General features: G+C 43.4%; 1 protein-coding gene across 1 annotated transcript in view; it reads right to left on the reverse strand.

Annotated features, from left to right (window-relative positions):
- The window catches only part of CUBN (cubilin), a 208,766-nt gene that overhangs the window by 119,822 nt on the left and 65,393 nt on the right, over positions 1–23,551 (reverse strand). The window contains exon 28 of the mRNA XM_065398849.1: positions 8,462–8,621. Within this exon, the coding sequence (XP_065254921.1) occupies positions 8,462–8,621 (160 nt within the window). The remainder of the gene's footprint in view (positions 1–8,461; positions 8,622–23,551) is intronic.

A 23,551-nucleotide genomic window follows, 5' to 3' on the forward strand; every position in this document is an offset into this window, starting at 1 on the left:
GCATCAAAGATACTCTGTTAGCTTACAGATATCTTGATTTAAGGTTAAAAGTAATCTTTAAAAGTGTATGAACCTTCTCCTTTCTCCCATGTCGAAACAGCAGCTTTCGAAAGAGTTATGCAGTATAAGAGTGTTGCATTTGATTGACACATTACCACAGCAGGAGTGGATCCCTGCCAATTTACAATAATGTTCAGAAATCAGAAACTTCTAACCAGAGGCACAAGAGGGGAGAAAGGCTCCTTGTGTCCTCTCCTCCTTTCCCTTTTGCACCTCTGGAAAAGCAAGGCATAATCTGGCCAAAGCTACTTAAAAAAGAAATTAACCCATTTGGAGAAAATAAACAGACTGTCAAATCACTCAGCATAAAGGTGACGGGGTGTGTGTGTGTGTGTGTGATTGTCTCTCTTTCTCTCTCATGTGGAGAAAGTACATGGGAACTTTAGAGAAAAAATTAATTATGGAAAAACCAGTTGAATTGACTTTGGAAACTGATAAAGATTTCTCAACAAACCTACTTGCATGGCCAGAGTCCTAGGGGACCCTGCAACAGAGTACAGATGCAACTTGCTACCTATCTGAGCCTAGAGAAACTGGGAACATTTCAAATTAAACAGGCAACTATGACTAAGCTTGGTTTCCTGACAGTCACAAAGACATGTCTTTATTTAAACCCAAAATGGGTCAGACGAATGGAAAACTTACACTGAGCAGTAGACCTTTCCCTTTCTGCAACTCCTACTTCTAACATTCAAATTCACATACAGATTACTCACTGAAATTCTTTCAAGAATGGGTGATATTTTCTGTGACTTCAATCACTAATCCTTGGATGAGTTATCCAAACCACACACCAAACATCAAACTCTTCTATGCCATTAATTTTCTTCCACTGCACGTTGCTCCCAAAGCAGCATTTGAAGAATCTATTCTTTATACATGCTATGGCAAAAAGCTGGTCAATATTAGACCTGGCTGAATAATTTGTAATACATAATTTATTCGATTGATATTCCTCAGCATCTTGGCTGATAAAGGGTTGGCTACTAAATGAAGGCAGCTACTAAGCCAGCGCTTAGGAGTTTAGAAATAGTTTCTGGGGTGAATAATTGATATTATAAATTACAAATTCTCTTCCTGTAAATATGTTGCTTGAAGTCAACTGTTTTGGCAAACATTCCTGCCAGTAAACTTATTTTTTAGAATATTTATGGAAAGTAACCACAAAAGGGGCTCAATATAGTTGTAGCAAATTCATAATAAAATGTGGACACATATTTGGGAATGTTTATTTGCAGTATTTGCCCAGCTCTAAGCTCTACAGCTGAGAGGAGAAAAAAAGTTCAAAAGCAAATTTTGATTCAGCCATGTTCGAAACACATTCCTATTTCACTTACTGGAACATTAGAGCATTTATCTGTACTAACCTTTTAAATAATTTTTATCTTGACTATTTACTGAAAAAGAATTTTGAATTGTATGTTTGATCAGTTCACAATTTACACTGTGTTGTTTAGCTACATAAATCACATAGCATTGTTCTGTTCCTTGATTGTAAACTACAAATATTATTTGTATTTATGTGTATTGTAAATCCCACTGTACTAGGCCCCCATTGTACTAAGTGCTGTAATAATACATATGAAGACAGAGTTCCTGTCCCAAGGAGCCTTCAATCAACTATAGGATTTGAAATTCATGCAGTGTCAGCTAATTAGGCTTGTTACCGGAGACATAACATGCATTACATTTGGAATTCAAATGATCTACAGACCAGAATCATTGGAAAATTGGAATTAACTGGAATTATGAATAATTTTGGAAGAATTCTGTGACCCATCTTTTGGAATCTAGTAATAACTTCAGTCAGAAATTAAGAAAGCCGGCTACAAATAATGGAATATCCTAGCTTCTTCCCCCTTCCTCCCTGCAGAATTAGAAACTTATTTTTATTTAACCCAGAATGTAATTTCTCTCCTAAATAGAAGACACATTGCCTGTTTTATTGAGACAATGGAAGAGAATAAGCTTTAAGTGATGCTGCATCTATCTCTGCTAATCAAATATTTTCCAGTCTCTGGCTGGCACCAAACTTTCCCATTAAATCAGCACAAAACATTCAACAGTGCTTACATCTGTCTACAAACATAGGGTCGATTCTGCTTTAATTGAACTAAATGGGAATTTTGCCATTTACTGCATTAGAAGGAGGATCCAGTCTTTAGAGGGCAAACAAAAATTAAGGGACAGGCCCTGCAATGTATTGAGCACCCCAGTGCTTAATTTGTGCCAGGGCTTGCCAGGGCCCTGGCACCGCTAGCCTTGTAGTGGCAGTTATGAAAGTAAAAAAAAATTGTTTGAGCCTCAGCACCTCTTTCGTTACAAATTAAGCACTGGAGCACCCTGAACTCCTCCTGAAGTTGAAGTGAATTTGAGAGGATTCAGTACCTAGCAAAAATGCTTAAAACCTTTTCTACAGCACAGAACTATTTGGGCATGCAGTATTTGGGCAGCTGCACAAACAGGCAGCTGCACAATGGAAAAATGTCCAGAGGCTGAATTGTGTACACTATGTACTCAGTATGGGCAACGCGCCCCAGAGTCATTTTTGGAAACTTCTCCTATATACTTTAAAACCTTGGGAAAAAAAGTGGGATTTCTTTTAGTAGCATAAAGGTCTCGGGGTTCCCTTGGAAAATACATACAACGGCTACCTACCCTGGATCTAGTTGCTAGGAAACCAGATAACAAATAGAACTTTCAAAAAACATATATTTGGTGGCCTCTCTTTCTTTTGGCTGAAATCTTAGTAACCACTAAAGATTGTACAAGGGATGATTTATAAAGGTCTTTGCATATTACTGCACATGACTGGTTAGAAGATGGTATTCATTAACAGGAGAATAATTTGTACTTTCATAATCACACTTGAATTTGGAATTAGTAATCTACAAAAATCTATTTGCAAGATTTTTCAGATGTATTCACTGGTAAATTTTAGCCACACACTTAAAAACGTACACCACCACACTTAAAGTGAATTAGCAGTGTGCATGTAAAATCCAAGTTAAGGACATGAATAGTATCAGAGTTTGTTTGTTGTTTGTTTCAGTTAGTTTCAACTGATTCTAATTATAAGGAACATTGTATGTGAAATTTGCTGTGAGATACAGATCCAAAAACACTATTACACTAAGAATAATTTGGATTCGATCCTGAAACTTTTACTCACACAAACATATTTTAATCACAGAAGTTCCACTGAAGAAAACTGGACAACTCATGTGAGTAGGGGCTACTCATGAGAGTAGAGGTTTAAGGAACAAGCTATTTCTGATATTCTACTCACTTTCACATCTTTGATCTCCTCAGTTCTGGGTATTTTCCTTCATATGCTACAGGCTGAATATTGAATGACTAAAAGACTATCAAGACCAAAATTTTCATTATTCAACCAACATTTAGATATGTAAATAAAGGTCTGATGTTCAGGGATATTGACCATCCACTATTTCCATTGGAAGCTGTGAGTGTAAAGCACTTCAAAAAATCAGGCCACTTTTATTTAGGTACCAAATGAGATTTTAGTTATCTAATGTTAAGTACTTATGTTAGAAAATGTTGGCCTTCATTCATATATATCACTTTATGCTGTATTTTCAAAGTGCTGTACAAACATTTATGCCTTAATCTTCACTAGCCTGCATGGGGTGAGTATGTAAGTATTGTATACTCTTTACAAAGGCAGCAAACCTACTTTTTCATAAGTGGCCTCTAATTTTGGGGGGCCCCTTTTTGGGGGCCAAATCAAGACACATAGGGCCTGATTTTAAGAATTGCTGAGCAGCACTTATAGATCCAATTAACCATACAGCACCTCTGAAAATCAGGCCCAAAGTGCCTCAAGTTTGGCCCCATATAAAGAAGGCACCAAAGTTCATGGGCACTTTTAAAATTTCAGCCCTCAGTGACTGGTCTCAGGCTACACAGCAAGTCAATGTGAGAGTTAGGACTAGAACTCAGAAATTCCTGGTTCTTGGCTCCATGCTTGAGTCGCTAGGCAGAACTCTCTCAAGCAACCTGTCAGTCTGCAAACAGTTACAGGGACTAGCTACTGCAACCTCGTGCAGTGGCTGTTTCTGCCATGCTTTACTGCAAGGCTAACAGTCTTTTCACTTTCTTCTAACATAAACACTTAAAATATGTAGCAGTTATTTAGGTTTTTTAACCGTTATCTTCTGCTAGGTAAAAATATAGAAACAAAATAATGTCGTTTTCTTTAACTAAGAGCCATGACTCAAATATGCCTCTCTATGCCCCAGCCCGCCATCAGGGCTCCCCTGTGAAATCCAGCAGAGGGAAGAGGCTAGAGAGGCACAACCCTTTCTAACTCTATTATTCTGTTCTCAACAGTATGTGGTGCCTATATTTAAAGGAGAAAGGATTACATATGTCAGGCAGAATTGAAAGACAGAACAGACCAAGTCTGGCTATGCTGTAGGGGCCAAATCAATTTCACTTGTCAGATTCATTCAAAACCCTGCAGTCTAGTTACTAATTCTTTTAAGAAAATGCAGTAATGCACATTGCAAAGCAGCTGACTGTCTTACGAACATTGCTTAATAACGTAGCTGGAGTGCATAGGGAACGTGTGTCTTCTCACAGAGACAGTTGCCCTTGGTGTAATTTAGCACTGACAGACCTTTGGCCTCCCAACTCTTTTTTCTTTGTAGAGAAGTAATTCAATCAGCGTATCATCCCTACAACACCCATCGTGTTACCAAGTGTTGTTTCTTTCTTCAAGAGCACATTGTAGGAGCAAAAACGAACTTTGCATGTGTCTAGGGTTACCATATGTCCGGTTTTTCCTGGACATGTCCGGCTTTTTGGTAATCAAACCCCCGTCCGGGAGGAATTTCCAAAAAGCTGAACATGTCCGGGAAAAATACTCCCTGGCTTACCTTAGAGCGGGCGCCGGGGGCTGCTGTGCTCCCTGACTCCTGGGCTCTGTAAGCGCCCGAGCTGCCCGAGCGCTACCGGCTTCGGGCGACCCCCATGCCTCTGGACCCTGTGCCCCCAGCCGGGCACTTCCCCTCCTGGGCTCCGGGGGCGCAGGGTCCAGAGGCATGGGGGCTGCCCGAAGCCGGTAGTGCTCGGGCAGCTCGGCGCTTACAGAGCCCAGGAGTTCAGGGAGCACAGCAGCCACCGGAGCCCGGGAGGGGAAGTGCCCGGCCGCAGGGTCCGGAGGCACGGGGGCTGCCCGAAGCCCGAGCGCTACCGGCTTCACGGTTTGCAGGGCAGCCTCCAGACCCTGCGCCCCCGGCTGGGCGCTTCCCCTCCCGGGCTCCAGCTGCGCTGGGGAAGCGCCGGCTGGGGGCGCAGAGTCTGGGGGCTGCCCAGCAAACCGTGAAACCGGTAGCGCTCGGGCAGCCCTTTTTGCATGGCTGGGAGGGAGGAGGGGGAATGCGGGGCGCTCAGGGAGGGGGCGGAGTTAGGGCGGGGACTTTGGGGAAGGGGCGGAGTTGGGGCGGGGAAAGGGTGGAGTTGGGGGGCGGGTGGGAAAGGGGTGGGGCCAGGGCCCTGTGGAGTGTCCTCTTTTTTTATTTTTTAAATATGGTAACCCTACATGTGTCGAGCTTCCTAGAAAACAGCAGAATTGGAATGAAAAGTTTGCAGCATCAAGCTTTCTCATCGGGAATAAGCCCCTCTAAGATTCTAAGTGCTTGTTTACAGGAGTAAACTGAACCAATGTAACTAAATTTACATTACATCAATTAAATCCCTTGTATGGACATCTATTTCAGTTTAAGAATGGTATATCGATTCCGCTGCAGTTGAATCCTTTGTACTAAAGCTTACTGCTTAAGCTACATTGTTATAAGGCACTTTTAAGATGAAATAATAATCCCCACACAAGGGAGCTGCACTGATTTAACCAAATCAGTTTCTAAAACAATGTAGTTAAATCAGTACAAATTTCTGGTACGGTGGAGGCATTAAAACTGCTCGGTTTCCATTTGGCAATTTATATTCTGCTCTGAAGAGGGAAGACCCAAAAGATTAGTTTAAATGTTTTGTGCCCTTTGGTGTTTGAAGTGGGCTCATTAAGTCAGTCAGCAACAGGGAAAGTGTCTGGTTATTTGCGGTCATTGCACAGCTTCAAACAAAGATGCTGGGAAGGGAGGGTTGAGAGCTGTGTCAGTGTGAAGTTGTACAAACACATGGCTGCAAATCTAAGTACATCCCTCTCAGCAACATGGCACATGAGTCTCAGAGATATATAGCATGCACACACCGTAGCCACCAGTTAAGATGTTTGGGGAACAGAATACAGGACTTTCCACTCCAAAACACTGGTCTCTACCACAAAAAGAGACACATAGGCCCAGTCTCTCTCCTACACTGAGATCTGCTCAGCATAGTGGGGTCTTAGGTTACTGATACCTGACTCAAAATCCACGTCTGCTTCAGTCCCACCCCTGGAATAGATTAGGCCATGCTCCTTCCCATCCCTGAAATACCCTTACACTGGGTGGAGGGGAAGGGAGCAGTTGACACAGGAGCCATCCATATTGGCTACATGTTGGCTGAGAGCTCCCTGGTCCCTTTGCCACACCCACAGGGGCTGGAACAGGGCCAGAAGCTAGCCCATAATCTCAGACACTCAAGCAGGTTTGATTCTATACAGCAGAGAGCAGAGGTACATGCACATGTTACTAACCACTGCTAATACATTTATATTACAATATATGATGGAACTATGGCTAAATGGGGAACCTTTATTGTGTATATATGATGGGGCCAGGGGTTACAAAAGACAGGAGAAAGGGGGTTGAAAATCAGTGCAAGAGGCATTTGCTCCAGTATCAGCAAGCTGGCACGAACTCCACATTGTGAAGTCCAGCTCCAGATGTGAAACTCCCCAGGGTTCGAGGACATTCAGATTCAGCGTCCTGGTTCAGCTCTCTCTTACAGAACTGCACTCGGGCCAGGAAGTTCAGATCCAAACCTCCCCAAAGTCTGTGGCGCTTCAGGCCCAGGTCTTGTGCATAGGAGTTAAAATGAGAGCTTACTGACACAGAAAGTAATGTACAATAGAGGAGGAATGTGGAGGGGGCGGGGGAGAGCTAGTTCTGAGTTTGGAGAGTTCAGGGCTGCGAGGAGGGAGAAAGAGGGAACTATGCACCAGGCAGGTTTTTCAGAGTTTTAGCAAAGAACGTTAAACAAAAACCATGGCTACTGTATGGGGGCTGATGTCATCTCTCTGTGCACACAAAAGGCTCCACTCTTTCTTCCTTTGTGTAGCTCCAGGATGACATCACCTCCCAGTCATAAGAACATACCCTTGTGCTGTAGCACTTCCCCTGCTGCGTCCAGCCGAAGGTCTCACTTCTTTCGCATATGTCACCCTTTTCCCAAAAACACTCCTTGACCTCCTTTGAATTCTTAACTCGACTGTCTAGTCAAAGAGAGCCCTCTGGGAGCCAACAAATGACAGCAGTCTGCGGCGGTGCTGGGGCCTCTGCAGCAGATTTCAGCTGCTTTACAATGCTGTCAAAGCTGAATAGTGTGAACTGATTAGGCAGACAGGGCAACTATGCCTATTTAATTATTTCCAAGGTCAGATCCTCTTTGATGGGATGTACAAAGGCGTAAGATTCAATCTTGTTATAGTGAATATTGCTGTTAAATGGGCACAGCGATAAAGTTGCAGTTGTAGCTTCACTTCCGAAGAAAATGCAAACATAGCTTGCGTGAACATAGTGATTAACAGATTGGTTTATTAACGGGTATGCATGCTTGGCGAGTTAATGAAGCGTGTGGCAGCATCTGCTGCATGTGGGTACAGGGCAAAAGCATCCTGAGCACAGCACAGCCAATGCCATTTCATAGAGAGAAAGGAGTTGGGGGAGGACCGAATTGAATTTACTACTCATGGAAGGAACTAAATGTCAGCAAAGGAAACTAGAGAGCTGCTGGAATTGAACTCCCAAGTGCATACACCCCGAACTTGGGGGGTTGAAATCCAGGCCAGATCCAGGCCTGAAAGTTGTAGTGCTGGGCTCATCTCTAATGAAACATTAAGATCTCTCTTCACAGATCTTCAGCATAGGGGAAGTCACACAAACTTTCCCACATTGCCCTGCAAATGCAGCTCACCTTTGTTCCAAAGGAACTACCTCTAGCTGAGAAAGGCCAGTTCACTTACCGTGTACACTCAATCCATGGCCCCTATAATTAATTAGTTTGCCAGTAAGGCAGATCCTTTCATATGTGTGTGCATGCAAACATTAAGTATTAAATCCATTATAAAGTTGGAGGGGAAAGTGATGTTTTCATACCTATATCTGGTTTATTTCTAGTAATGTGCAATTAGCTGAAGTAAGCTTGGAGCATATTATACTGTAGAGAAGAAGGAATTATCCATTATAAAGTGACTGAGAAATTCTGGGTAGCTTACCATTTATATGCCACAGCATCTGGAACCCCTGTTTAGAGGCTAGTCCATCAGAGTAAAACACAACATGAAGGCTGGTGCCTGTGGTATTCCCTGCAATGGGAACAGTATTTCCACAGAAAGTGTTTATCAGGTTGGATTGGGCATTGGGTCCATCATAGAGCTGAAATGAAACAAGAAGAATCCCAGTGTAGTAAAAGCAGCTTCCTGATTCCGAGGAATTATAATAGACTTCTAAAGAAAGAACAATGACACACAGTGTACATGCTACTCTACGCTATCAAAATGTACTAGGAGGAGCACAGCTAGAGTCGGATGAAATGCTAACCCGTATTTAGCTCTGCTAAACTCAAATGGTCGTCTTGTACCGTAGGAATATCACCAGCCTTTTTCTTTTTCCATGTGTGTTGGGGAATGGCTCTTTATATTCTTCACCTCCAACAATCCCTCCCCCCCACACACACAACACAAAGAGGAAATTCACCAACACACATTTTTAAATCATTCCCTCTCCAAACCCCTTTCTCCCCCCTTCCCTCCAAAAAAGAAATACTCCTAGGTTGAGATTTTTAAAATTGGGAGCCTAAAATTAGGCTCCTAAATCTATATTTAAACAAGCACCTGAATAAGTGACTTTATGGACAGCTGCTGGGTGCTCAGCACTTTTGAAAACTCAGCCATTTATTTAGGTCCCTCGGTATGGGGCCTGACTTTAGCCACCTAGTTTTGAAACTGTTTGGCCTAAAAATGCTCTGAATCAGTGGTTCTCAACCTGCACCCCAATCAGCACACAGCTGCGGCCCATGTGACATCCTCAGGGCCATACAGGCAGTATATATATTGTGTGGATGCAGCCCTCATAACACATAGAGAGCTGCATATGCGGCCCACAATGGTAAATAGGTTGAGAACCACTGCCCTGAATACACACTGCCATTCTTGATCAAATGTCCAAATGCTAATATTGCCCATCAGGGCGAAGGTGTCTTATCTATAGCAAACCTGAAAAAAAAAGGGGGGACAGATCTTTCCATCTTAGCCAAATTCTGTTCAGTTTGTAACAACAGATATAGATTGTCAATTACGGTCATGTTGTTTGTTTGTTTCTCAGGCCTACAGTTATTACTATCATACTCAAAGTTTGGAGCAACAACCTTGTACTTCTTTATCACTTTGCCCTGGTTTAGTAATCATCTGATTTTCTGACTCATAGGACATATCTTTTCAAGACAGTCCAGTAAATAGTTGGCATAGAAACCTTATTTGGACATCCTCATCACTGAGTCTCTGGCATGTTCCTTTTTAGAATTTCAACAGAAACCTCTCTCTGTTTTGAGCTGACTACTGTAATATTCTCTCTCCGCAGGCTGCAAAGAGCCAAAGGGATGATCTCTAGGGAGCCAGCCAAAATTGATCTTTGTTCTAATTTCAGAAGCTCTTCTCTGAACACCCGAAAGTCCATTGGGTGGAGCTGTGTTACACTCTACACTCCCACGGTAAAATCAAAGGCGCTAATGAACCGTGCTGGTTGTAAGCTTTTGCAGAGTCACATATGATAAAATATTTCAATTAAGTGCTCTGCTCATGCTGTGCAAAGACTAGGATTTTCAGAAAACCCTGTAGCGATTTAACACATTTACAGGCTTGAGGGACAAGAAGTCCACTCAGCTTCGCTCTCAAACCCTTAAGGGACAAATCAAGAGCAGCTATCTTCTCTAAAAGATTTGTTGTAATTCAACCAGAAGCTCTGGGCCTGTAGCAAGAACTACTGGGTGTAATTCTATGGCCTGTATTACGCAAGACATCACACTAGATGATCACAGTGATCACTTCTGGCCTTAAAGTCCGTGAACCTATGAATCCCCAAAACATTACCAGTGAATTACAACAGGAGGCCTAACAGTGCTGATTATCCTTTTCTCCAAAACTTCCAAGGTGAGGACAGACAAGCCTGAGAACTTCTTACTTCCAAACAGAAAAACCTCTCCTAGTTCTTGCAAAAAAACGTTGTTTATTTGTGTTTGGTGCTAGGGCACAGAAGTTTGTTTAATGTCATCCTCCTCGGATGTTGACAAGTTTAACATCTGTCAATATTTTCTGCAACAACTGTGTAACTGACCTACAGGTAGATGAAATGAAGATGAGATGCACTGTGCACCAAATCACAGCTGGGACATTCTTTGTCTGTAGTTCATCAAAGTTAAATGAAGTCATATCCAATTAGATTTCTCATATGAATTAAAATGGTTGGTTCTTCTAAAAACATTACTTCCTAGAATAGCCTCTTAAAATAGACATCTTCCCACCCCACCCCACCCAAGTTCCTGGGTCTGAAAACTCTGAACAGAAAAATCTGAATAGGGAAATATGGATCAGTGCAGAAACTTAAGTATTCTGTACCTTTAAATGGAAAGGAAAAATGCACTAAAAATGCATATTAAACGATTAAACACTAGGTACAATGTTAAAAAATAAAAGCCTATAAAAGTTATTGACTGAACCATTCGGTAGCAACACTCAAATTGAAACGAAAAACAAGTCTCATGGATCTTTTCTAAGTTTGATTTCATCAAGTGGGCGTTAGTTTTACCCAAACAGACAGCTAACATCACATACCTATGTAATTCCCCTGAAAACAAACAGTCAGTTTTTCAGTATACAAATAACGGTTACTATGGAAACCACTTAATCAGTGCTGTCTCTTGATCCTGTTTTCAGAGCAGAATATTATTCACAGGAAATTCAAATGACCAGCCAGCTGTAACTCATTGAGAGTGAGGCAGGCTTACTACAGCTAGAATTACAGACTTTTTTTTTGAGGCTCTCTTACCCTTATAATGAAGGGAACAGCTGTGTATTTTTCAAGAAGCATTTTGAACATCTAAGAGCAAATTTTGCCCTTTGATATGCACAAGCAATTGCCACTAAAGTTGAGTGCAAATACTCTGGGCCACGATTCGTCTCTTTGTGTCTTAACTCTGCTTTTTGTTTACGGAGCCTCTGTTTTATCATCTGAACTACTCTCTGAACTGTTGAAAGAGGAGAGACAATTCTTGCCTAACCCATATCAGGCAGGGTATTTCCATTGTCTGGACAGGACAACTGAAGTATGGGGTAACTTGTTAGAGACTCCACCACCATAATGGCACTAGGAATTGATAACTGGACTCCTTCCAAAGTATTCATACAGGAACATGCATGCTCCCTTTCCGAGAAGATATTTGTTTTCTATTTTATTTGCTCAGAATTATTTAGTGCTCATCCCAAGTTCTTGATGCTTCACAACAATTAAGGCAGATAATACAACATGCAAAAAATGGAACCATCTAAAGACACTGAGTTCTAATAACCAAAAAGCCAGTTCCCTAATAACAATAATTTACGAAAAGATCCTCCATGTTCCAGCTCATCACCGTGTCTCCCACCCTAGTGCCCTAGGGGAAAAAGATGGTGAGGTTTGCAGAGTGCCCAGACAGTTAACAGATCTAGGCTCTAGAGAATTGACCAGGGAATGAGTTCCAAAACCAAGGCCCCTCATGGAAAACTCCTTTTTAGCATCCCTAGAAGTGGATGTATATGCCCCACTGTTAACTCTCTAAGGGTAGGTCTACACTTACCCGGTAGTTCGGCGGCGAGCGATCGAACTTCTGGGTTCGACTTATCGCGTCTTGTCTGGACGCGATAAGTCGAACCCGGAAATGCTTGCCGTCGACTGCGGTACTCCTGCTTGGCGAGAGGAGTACCACGGAGTCGACGGGGGAGCCTGCCTGCCGCGTGTGGACCGAGGTAAGTTCGAACTAAGGTACTTCGAACTTCAGCTACGTTATTCACTTAGCTGAAGTTGCGTACCTTAGTTTGAATTGGGGGGTTAGTGTAGACCTGCCCTAAGAAAGGAACCAGGCAGAGGGCCTTTGCTGCCCTGAAGAAGTTGCTAAACCTGCCTGCTGGAAAGAGAGACTTAGTGTGGCATGGATATAAAGGGGAAGGTGTGATATGCTGGAGACAGACTCCTGAGAGAAGGCCAAAGTGCTCTTTCTCTTCTGATAGCCTGGGGAAGACACTGGCTCAGGGTACTCCTTGACCAAATCCATTCCAGGAAGATGTGACAGCGTGGTCCAGTGGATGAGGCACTGAATGAGGACACAGGAGCTTTATTCCCAGCTCTGACCTGCTAGGTGATCTTGGGCAAGGCTTTGTGCCTGTTTCTCACCTTGCTCCTTGTCTATTTAGACTGTAAGCTCTTTGGGGAAGGAACTATCTCATCCTACGTGTCTGTACAATACCTAGTACAATGGGGCCTTGAACTTGCTCGGAGCCTGTAGGTGCTGCTACAACTTGCTGCTACTACTATTAATAATAAGCAAGGAGAAGCTGGTAAACTGACTGCCTTGCTTATGCAGAAGAGCAAGATGATTCCCCAGAAGCTTTACGTTAAAGACTGTGGTTTTTTCCTCTTTTCCTTCTTCCCCAGCTTTAGGGAACCTTGGCTGAAGCAAGCCTTCCTTGGTTTGACACTTGTTCTCTTGTTTGATCAGGCTGAGGAAGGTCTCAGTCCCGATTCTACATAGATTGGCCACGGCAGAGAAATGCTCCATCTGGAGAGGCCCATGCCTTAAAAGGTCAGGAGACTTATCTTGTTTCCCTTTATTTTCCTTGTTTTTCTTTTTTGCCAGTACCGAAGGCTATGGTTCCATGGAACATGCATCTTCTGTATCAGGAGGGCTCCCTCTGAAGTTACCGCAACTGCCTGTAACTATGCAGAGCAGAGGCAATCTCTCAGGGACCAAGATCAAAAACCATTTAAGGCTTTACCAGTCAAAAGCAACAACTTGAATTCCACCTGGAAGGTTATTAGTGCCCAGTGCAGACTCTGACTGGAATGCTGGTTCAGCCTGCTTCCTGTGTGAACCTCTATGCTATGGCCACCAATATTAGCTTTTCATTTTTTACACTTTTCATCTTCACAGCACCTCACAAGAATTAATGAATTCCCATAATGCACCTGTGAGATAGGGGAAGTAGTAGTACCCCTCTTTCATGTAGGGTGAAAAACAAGGAGAGAAGTTAAGTGACATGGCTAAGGTCTCAAAGGGAGTCAGGACTGACATTAGAATTTGGGAGTCTCTTGCTGTCACATCTGCGGTCAAAGATTTGTTAAACAGAAGAAGCAGTCTGACAGGCAACACCTTGCTTGGGCGTTCTGGGATCTTGTCATGGAAACTCTCTAGGATCCATTAGAAGGTGGATTACTCAATCCAATGAAAGGGAAAAACAAACACTCCATAAATACAATTTTGATTGTTGATATGAATTTGGTTGAACTCTCAGAGAATCTTTAGAGCCTTCTCAGAGATCTTCCACAACAGCCTGGAGCTGAACTTACAAAATGAGATGCTTCATGGCAGACCAGCAAAGACCTGTTGTGTTCCACCCATCTTCTGAGGGCTACAGAGCAACCCTAAATCAGTAGATGTAGCATGCAGAGCCGTGATGCTCTCAGAAGTAAAAAAAGAACCATGGTGATATTTTTGTTTGACAAACATAAGTACCAGGAGCAATGATTAAAGGCCATGTGGCCACCCTTCCAGCTTGGATAGTTCTCTGAAAAGAAAAAACTGATAGCCCCACAAACAAAGCCCGTTAGCAGAAAACGAAAGGTAAGCCAAAGAAGACAAAATAAACAACTGAACAGTAAAGAACTCCTAAGAGGACACAAGAAATGTAAAATCACCCTTTAAAAACTTTTTACTGATAAGATCAGGAATTAACAGAGAAAATACATTTCCAAGAGACAAATTTTCTTACAGAAGAAATAGCTCGTAAGGCGCAGGTTCAGAAACCCTCACATCTGTCAGCCAAAAAAAAGGAAACTTAACTAATGCTTCAGGATGTGGGTCACCACAATAGCTCACTGCTATACAGACATTCACCATCTAGTGCTGGGGCAGTTGAAGGGTTTTAGTGATTTACCCTGTGTGGACCACTCTGATCTCTGCCACATACAGGAGCACAAAACTAAGACTAAAGGTGTGTGTGCATGGTAGGAAGGGATTACAATTACCTGTAGAGAAAAATCTCTGAGAGCTATTAATTCTAGATAGTTGTAGATGGCAGATTTTGCCTGCATTTAACAACTGCTGCAGCTAGAAATATTTTTGTTTTAAATCTAGGGTTTCTGTTATTTATCTTGCAATTTCCTGGAAAGTATTTTCATGTGATTTATTTAATGGTTTGACACCAGAGATGAAACCACCCCAAACCCCTTGCTCTAAAAACCACCAGATATTCCAGATGAGGAGAAGGGATTTCAGAAGCTGAATTTGGCAACTGAACAAAACCCCCAGCTCTGAACACCACCAGAGTTTGAGATATTTGAAATCTGGTTTAAAATGTAGTAGCTTAAGCCCAAATATCAAATGTACCTACATTACTTAGCATCTCCCACTTACCTCTTTGCAGCCATCTCCTCCTACTCTCCTCCGCTTCCTCTTCCCTCCATCCAGGATGTTAAGTTAGTCTCCCTCCCCACTTCATCTCCATCTCCATCCTTTCTTCCATGCTAAATGCTCCTGTTCCTGGATTCTCCTACCTGCACCTCCACACTCCCCTCCTTCAAACTTCTCCTCAAAGCTCTTTTCTTATGGGACTTATAAACCCTCCCCTTTTAGTATCTGTGCATGTGCATGGATTTTTCCACGCAGAGGTATTACCAGCTGGGGAGTGACTGGCAGTCTCCACTCACTTTGTGCCACTTGAGCACCACAAAGAGAGCAGAGCAAGCCAGAAAATATGGTCCGTGTGCTTTGCATGTCACAACTGTGGGCAGCCGTCCTCTATGTCTCTGCACCTTCATTGCATCTGTTTCATTAGTTAGCCATGTTCTTCTGTAGTACAGAACAATGTGAACTCATGCAACACAAGACGTGAAAAGATAATTTCTTTGGGATCTACATAACCTACGGAATGTGCAAATGTCTAGTTTTTAATAACAGAAGTGGTATCTGATAAAGGGAGTCTATGTTTTGCCTCGTTATCTGAGCCTGCAACCTTGTTAAAAGTGTCAAGTTGGGTTAAATTCCATGTTTTACTGTAGTAAGAATTAAAAAAAGAAGAAGAAGAAGAAGAAAAATGAAAAGGAGGAAGAAGAGGAAAAGAAGAAAGAGGAGGAGGAGGAATTTTCATTTCTTATCCTGCCAGTATTATCACCATTTCAAAGCAAATAAAGGTGAAAAACTGGCTACACAAGAGTTCGGTAAAACCTCATTTCTCCAGTATCTCTCCAGCTTTACACTTGATGCAAGAAACTGACTGGTTCCCTTTGCAAGGCTGTATTCTTTACAGTACATTAAAAAAGTATAAAGAAATGTAAGCTGTACCTATGAATGAACCAATGGAGAAGCTGTTTAACAAAGCACAGTGTATGAAGAGAGCATACCTACACAAGCGTATGCCAAGCCTGCAGTTCCAAGCTAGACAGGGAAATGTTTGCATTGTTAAAGCATCTGTTTTCCTGGTACAAGGCACTAGGGATTTCAGAGTGACCTGCTTCCCCTCTCTGGTAAAGTGAAGAGCACTTTAGGCTATTAGGGCTCTTACAGTCACACAGGAAATTCCTGAGAAGATGGGTTTAGGTGAAGAAGCCTCCCTTCTCTTTCTGCTTGAAAAGTCTGCTTGAAGAGGAAAAGAAACAGAGTGCCTATGATGAAGCAGAAAAACCGCCCACCAGCATGGAAGGGGTTAAAGAGAGCCTTTGGGCCCAGCCAGCATCTGCTCCATTATACCTGCAGCCAACGCCAGGACTGGAGGGGAGAGAAAAGGAAAGAACCTGGCTCATTTCGGGACTGACTGGTGAAGAGGCAGGAGCTAACTGCCTCCCTATCTGAGGGGAAGGATCACTAGCCTGCCAGCCAAGGCAGTCACCGGGGAACAAGCACCGTCCCACTGGCTAGAGGAGACTGAGAACAAGGCCTAGGAGCACCCGGCCTAAGACAAAACTGGGTGACCAAAGCATGGAGACCTTGTGGGGTTCTGACCCCACCAAACGTATGGCTGCCCTGCCTGGAGGAACCTGGAGCTGCAACTGGATGCTACCCAGGATCCATGAGGGGACTCTACTAGAGACAAGCCGCCACTACAACTTGGACTTTAGGGGCCATGCCCCAAACTGAAGGGACAGTGGTAGGAAGTAGCCCAGGGCAGTGGATGTAGGCTCCCTGCTGGGGCTCCCCAATTCAGGGTCTGTGATAAATGAGAGGGGGGATAGCTCCCTTTTGTGGACACCCAGCCAGCCAGTTGGCTATGGAATCCCTCTTGGTGGTTGTTCTCCACTTGCTTTACCTGTAAAGGGTAACAAGCCCACAGGTAAAAGGAAAAGACTGGGCACTTGACCAAAAGAGTAAATGGAAGGGCTAGAAATTTTTGAAATTGGGAAAAAACTTCCCTTTGTCTATGTGTTGTGATTCTCCGGGAAAGAGAGGAACAGGGAGCAGTTATGCTGTGAGAAGCTTAAGCCAGATATGAAAAACCATCAGATCATACCTAGAGATTGCTTATCTGAAACCCCAGATATGTAAATAAATTAGGAAATGTCTAAAAAGACGCGATTAGGTTTATTTCTATTTATTTCTTGTTGGCTTGTGGACTCCTCTCTGTTAACCCCAAATGCTTTTTGTTTTGCTTGTAACCTTTAAACTGGACCTCAAGAAGGTTATTCTCGATGTTTAAATTTTGTAAGTGGGTTTTTTAAATCTAGCAAAAGCCTAAGTTCCAGATGTATTTTCTTTCATTTTATTTTTAATAAAATTTACCATTTTTAAGAACAGGATTGGATTTTTGGTGTCCTAAATGGTTTGTGCACATGTTGTTAAATTAGCTGGTGGCAACAGCTGATTTCCTTTGTTTTCTTTCTCAGCTCTTCCCCGGAGGGGAAGGGCTGAGAGTACCCCACAGGAAAGAATTCCCAAGTGCGCCTTCAAAGGGATTTTTGCACTTGGGTGGTGGCAGCATCTACCCATCCAAGGTCAGAGAGAAACTGTAACCTTGGGAGTTTAATACAAGCCTGGAGTGGCCAGTATTAATTTTTAGAATCCTTGTGGGCCCCCACCTTCTGCACTCAAAGTGCTAGAGTGGGGAATCAGCCTTGATTGGGACCTGGTGGAGTGGAAGGGCCCAGGTCACTCTACCTCTCTCCCCCAGCCTTAAAGACTGAGGCACGTTGACCAAGCAAGGAGGCTGAAAATCAAGCACTTCAACCACTAGGCCGCCCAGCCCTCCAAGCCCCTGTTACAGTGCTCTTGTGATGAGAACAAAATTTATGAGCCTAAGGCTGGGGCTACTAGAGGCGGAACTTCTTGTCTTTTGCAGTACCTTGGGAATCAGAAAGACAAAGGAGTTCTATCTCACTTTGAAGTAGTAAAGCATTGATGGACAAGGAAGCAGGATCCCTTCTGGATCTGTGAGAATTATATCCCTGAAATTATCCTCTGGCAGGAAAATCGTACTCTGGAAGAATCCAGGGCTGACCCTGTGAAACCCCTATGAAGAGGTGGGAATCCTCTTGTGGCGGATGCAACCAAATTAATGAAAGAAGAAGGTACAGACTGAAAAAGCACAAAATAACTGTGTAGAGTTTGGAGCCAGTTGTCCTAGTACAGACAACGACAGACCACAGATTAACTTGACTACAAACTGAGTTAATTCCTAATACTCTCTGAGTGAGGTTGGACTCTGAACTGAAAAGAACCCTGTGGTATCAAAATATTTCTGGCAGGATGGATCACTTTAGGATATCCCTAAAGAGGGAGCGCCAAATCAATGTTGATGAAGGTAGATGGAAAATTTTGCCCCAGGAACAAGTTAACTTACTGAGGTCTCCGGTAAAACAAAATCCTCTAGGAATGGGAACAGAATCCTAAAGCCATCTGAGAGGGAGGTTGCCCTATGGATCCTACTCAAAGGAATGACAGAACTTACAGAAGTGGGCTGTGAGGAAGGATTTTGCCATTTTGGATTCCTTCTTCTCACAAGGGAATCTTAGGCTAGGTCTATACTACCCGCCTGAATCGGCGCGTAGAAATCGACCTCTCGGGGATCGAATTATCGCGTCTCGTCGGGACGTGACAATCGATCCCCGAATCGACGCTCTTACTCCACCAGCGGAGGTGGGAGTAAGCGCCGTCAACGGGAAGCCGCGGAGGTCGATTTTGCCACCGTCCTTACAGCGGGGTAAGTCGGCTGCGATACGTCGAATTCAGCTACGCTATTCGCGTAGCTGAATTTGCGTATCTTAAATCGACCCCCCCCCCCGTAGTGAAGACCTGCCCTTAGCGGACCCACTTGAAGCTTTAAAAGCATCATCTGGGCTTTCTAATGCCACTGAGTCCCTCCATTCAATGGTGGTAAAACCATAAAGTGAAAGAGACAAGCTCCATCATTGCTTGGAAGGTCTCACTTGTGTATCAAACAGGCCAGGCTCTACAGTGCCATTTCCCAAGTGAATTTGGGAGGACAGAGGTGGGACATTAGAGCATAGAAGAATTACAAGCAAAGATGGATCAGTGCTGAATTTCCTCTCACTGCCGGGGGCTTACACATCACCATGCATTGGACATGCTGACAGTTCACCGTTTCCCCATTGTATTTAGTTGCTTTCCTGGAGGCAGAGGAAAAGTCACATTACTCTGAGCTGGCAGGGTGCAGCAGCTGAAGAAAATGTGCAACTAAAAATAAAGTATTACTCATTCATGCTGGGCTTTGCATGTCTTCAAGTAAACCGCCATTTGGTTGCATCCTGAATCACTCGGTGTCACTCGCCATCTGAGGTTTATTTCAATTAGAGATCATGTAGCCCCTTAACCATTAACAAATTTACCACAGCACCGAGTTTTCTCCTCACTAGTGTGGTTTCAGTTCTGCTTTCTGACAGTGGTTCTAAATATACCTAACCATCTGAGGAGCTGAAGATTAAGGCTATTTGGAAAAACTTTTGAGCACAAATCTCCTCTTGGATCGTCAAAGCAGATCTTAACTGATATTCTGCTCTCTCTAATTGTTCAGCTCTCCCACTGAAAACCTGTTCATGCAGTGAAAGCAGGATACCACTGGTAAGAACTGCCATGGAGAGCTGAGAGGAGAATTTGTCTTTATCCTCAGAATGCTATACGGAGGAACTTCTACTGGTGAATTGTAAATCCCTGTAGGTATTTTATATCTGTAGATAGGTTTGATTATTATCAGCTTGCGTGCTAATGGGTTTCCAGATGCCACTGCAGTCCAGCCAGAAGGCTGTAATTTGATGCCTGACTAAAGAACCCGGATGAATATATTCCATCTATCATCTGCTTCCACAGGGCGATGTACTGCTGGTGATACTTTGCAATCGATGTATGTCCGCAAACTGAGCCATCCTCTGGGTTTGGAGAATTCCTGCTGGACTTTTAAAAAGACATATATATCACATGATAACTCAGATGTCTTGGGCAACTCCCCCCAGCTCCAATATGGTGTTAGCTTATTTACTGGTTCAAATTAGGGAAGCAAGTAAAACTAGGGTCGGGGGGGGAAAGTGTTACCTCTTTTCTTCTGTGTGTAACTTCATTAGAAAAAGAGGATTGCCAGTTTAGTTCAGGCAATCATTATCTAATGCATTATTCCCATATGGAGAGAGAGGATATTATGGTGTATTCCTGGAATGTTGCTGTGGTAAAAACATATCCTGTTACCGAAAAAGGAAATGAAAGAGTACTCAAGAACAGCTGTCCTGTGAATGAATGCACTCATTTGCTGGAGCCTACATATTCAGGTGTAATAACTAGTTGTGAGCAAGATAGTTCTACAGGGCTTGTTGATGTGGGGAGGAATTCTACCCCCCCCCCACTCGCCCCGGTACCAGTTCTGGAGCAGCAGGAGGACCACTCTGTGCTTGCTACTGCAGACTCATGTCTTCAGTAGCCTCCATGGCATGGGGGGGGGGTGAGTCAACTGTCAGCTAGGGGAGGCTAGCCTCCAGTCCCACCCCTTCCACCCAGGACCCGCCCCTTCCGTGCCCCCCCCCACCAGATCCAGAGCCCCACCCACCGCGGCCCCCCACGCTAGTGCCACCAACATTGGAGCACTGGGAGGGTGGCCGGCTTGGCCCCAGCAGCACAGGGGGAGCTGCAGAGCAGGAAGCGGGTGGTCTGGGGGTGGAGTGTGAGCGGGGCCATGCCTGGCTGTTTGGGGATGCACAGCCTCTTCCAGCCTATGATACCTGCCGCCCATGCTCTATGGAACATAAGCATCACCACTACACATGCAGGTTAGCCAATGGATATGCACAGATATAGATCTACTATCCTCTCCCACTGTGCTATTGTGGACATCAACTAGTGCTCTACAGTGCACAGAGACTTGCTCTCATATATGAATGGCCTGCATCCTGTCCCCTGCACAGCAAAACTACACTGGTTCTGGGGCTCATCAAGCATTTTTGTGCCATTGGGAAGAGGTAGGCAGGCTTTTCCCCCAGGATCATTACAAGCATATGCCAAACATGTTGGACTTCAAAGTGAGGGGTAAGTGCTGTGAGTACAAGAAAATAGAGGGAGTTAGCCACTGAAGGACAGGAAGACAAGAGGTTTTCAAATCATATTTTTCTTGGATAAGAAGGAAGTGAATTTCATTCCTATTGCTAGACTCAAATCTCTAAAGCAGTAACATTAAATTCTCTTTATTTATAAAAGAGCTTTGCCACTTTTGAGCCTATGATCTGTCACACTAAATAAAATGTAAATCTATAAGTAAAGATAGAAGAGTAAACTATTATTATTCAGCTAACAGCATCATGACAGTAGAGAAAGATGCAGCATTTCTTTCCTAGGTTAATGTCCCTAACCTCACTGGTACAGCCTTCTGGCTATTTTTCCCCTTGAAAAGATTAATACTAGGTTTTAAATCCAAGTCACAGCAGGCAATATAATTACAATCCAATTCAACTAGCATTAGTGGCACATCAGAAAAAAAAAAGCAGGTCTGCTCTAAGGTACGTGCTTATAGGTGCTGGAATTAGGGGTGCTGGGGATGCTGCCGCACCCCCTGGCTTGAAGTGGTTTCCAACATATATAGGGTTTATAGTTTGGTTCAATGGCTCTCAGCACCCCCACTATACAAATTGTTCCAGCAGCCCTGTATGTGCTGTCTCCATACTGTCACCGCTTTGGTACACGTCGCTGCTCTGATATTCTCAACAACTAAGCTGTAAACCCTCTGCAAAATGTCGGGCAACCTCCGAGTGTTACTAGGAGAGAGCCAACTTCCACTGCCAGACCACGAAACAGAACATGCTGCTCATTTGTTCTGGAAGTGCTCACCCTACATTAATGTTAGAAAATGCCTGGATAAAGTCCATCAGTCTGATTCTCTCCTGCTTTGGCCCTGTGTATGCACTTACACTGTGCAGAGTAGGTCCAGTGATTAATTTGTGCCAGGGCTTGCCAGGGCAGAGCCCCAGCACCTCTAGGCTTGGCAGTTCATAGCCCCGGCACCTCTGGGCTTGGCAGTTCATAGCCCCGGCACCTCTGGGCTTACTGCATCAGTTATGAAAGTAAAAAAATGGTGAGAGCCCCGGTACCTAATTGCTTCAGCCCCAGCACCTCTTTCATTACAAATTAAGCTCTGAGTAGGTCTCAGATGCCACCAAATCAGAAGGGTGACATTTTACCCCCCTGAGTACAGATGTGAATGCCTATGCAAGGTGCAAAGCTGTGGAGAATCAGGTCCCATGCAATCCAAACTCTGAGTCGTGCTCCCTCACAGAGCTGCGTTGGGGATGAGGTGAGTCGGCTCGACCCCAACGCTGGCCAGTGCCTTCAAGGCACAACCTGACTCAAACAACATTAGCATCCGGTGATCAAAGGAGAGAAAGAAAAGGAAAAAGCAACGCACTAATGATTTCTCATTATCTCCATGTGATTTCATTTCAGTTTGGCTCAGTCATGCATTTAATTTGCACTGGTTGATCCCTGATCACCTGGGCACTGTGTTAGTGCATTCTCAGCTATACACTTACAGATTTGTTTTTTTTCATCTAGTTGATGACAGTACTCTAAGGAACCTACAGCCACTAGAAAACAAATGCAAAAGTTTTCTTTTTCTTTCTTTCTTTCGTTTTTAGCAGGCCAAGGAGCAGCTAGTGAAGCTGAAAGTCCTTATTATATCAAGTTACCAAACAAAATACAGTTCCCATCCTAACTCTTTGAATCAGGGCATAATTCAGATATTTTAGCCACATACCAATATGGAATTGAAAAACAGGCTCTTTTATAGTTTGGAATCTGACCTGGGTCCAAAAGTACAAAGGTGGGGTCTGATCCGGAGATCTGTATCTATACACATCCCCCACTTCCCCAATACCTCCCACATCCCCTCACACACATATACTCTTCCTCCCCAGAATTCTAAAGGGTTTCAAATTCAAAGGCCTGGTTTGGGCCCATTTATACATACTATGAATAAGTCCCTAATCTAAAACACGTATTGTAAGTCACTGTCCTTATACTGACTCTTTAGAGCGATTTCACTCTTTTATTTCCTTCTGCAGTTACATGGTTTCTGGAGTGCATTCTCTATACAGCTGAGTAAGGTTTCTGCCAGAATACACCTATATATGTTAACACAAAGCCTATTTCAAATAATAATAATAATGAAATATTTCTGCTTCTTCAATCATCTGGAATATACACCTGCTTTTTTAACCAGTGTTATTCCTGGTTGATCCCTCTGGAGCTTTCCTTTTTAAATGTAATAATAACGTTAGCATTTTGCAAAATTGCAACATCTGTTCCACCCTAATAATTATGAGGCTTTATTCTGATTTTACTCTTTCTCCCCTGACAAACAGAAGTCAGGTTCAGCATGGGTTTCAGCACAGGAATACCATATATATGCAGTCTGCTTAGAAAATCAGTGACACGCACATTACAAAGCAAAGCATTCTCTCCTTTCCCCTGTATCTCATAGATCTCTGTACTAATGCCAAAATATTCCCCTTTTCACAATTCAAAGAGTGACACAAATATTACTTGATTTCCTAACTCATTCACCCTTGTTCTCTTTTTA

Source organism: Emys orbicularis, chromosome 2, assembly GCF_028017835.1.
Source record: "Emys orbicularis isolate rEmyOrb1 chromosome 2, rEmyOrb1.hap1, whole genome shotgun sequence".
NCBI lineage: Eukaryota > Metazoa > Chordata > Testudines > Emydidae > Emys > Emys orbicularis.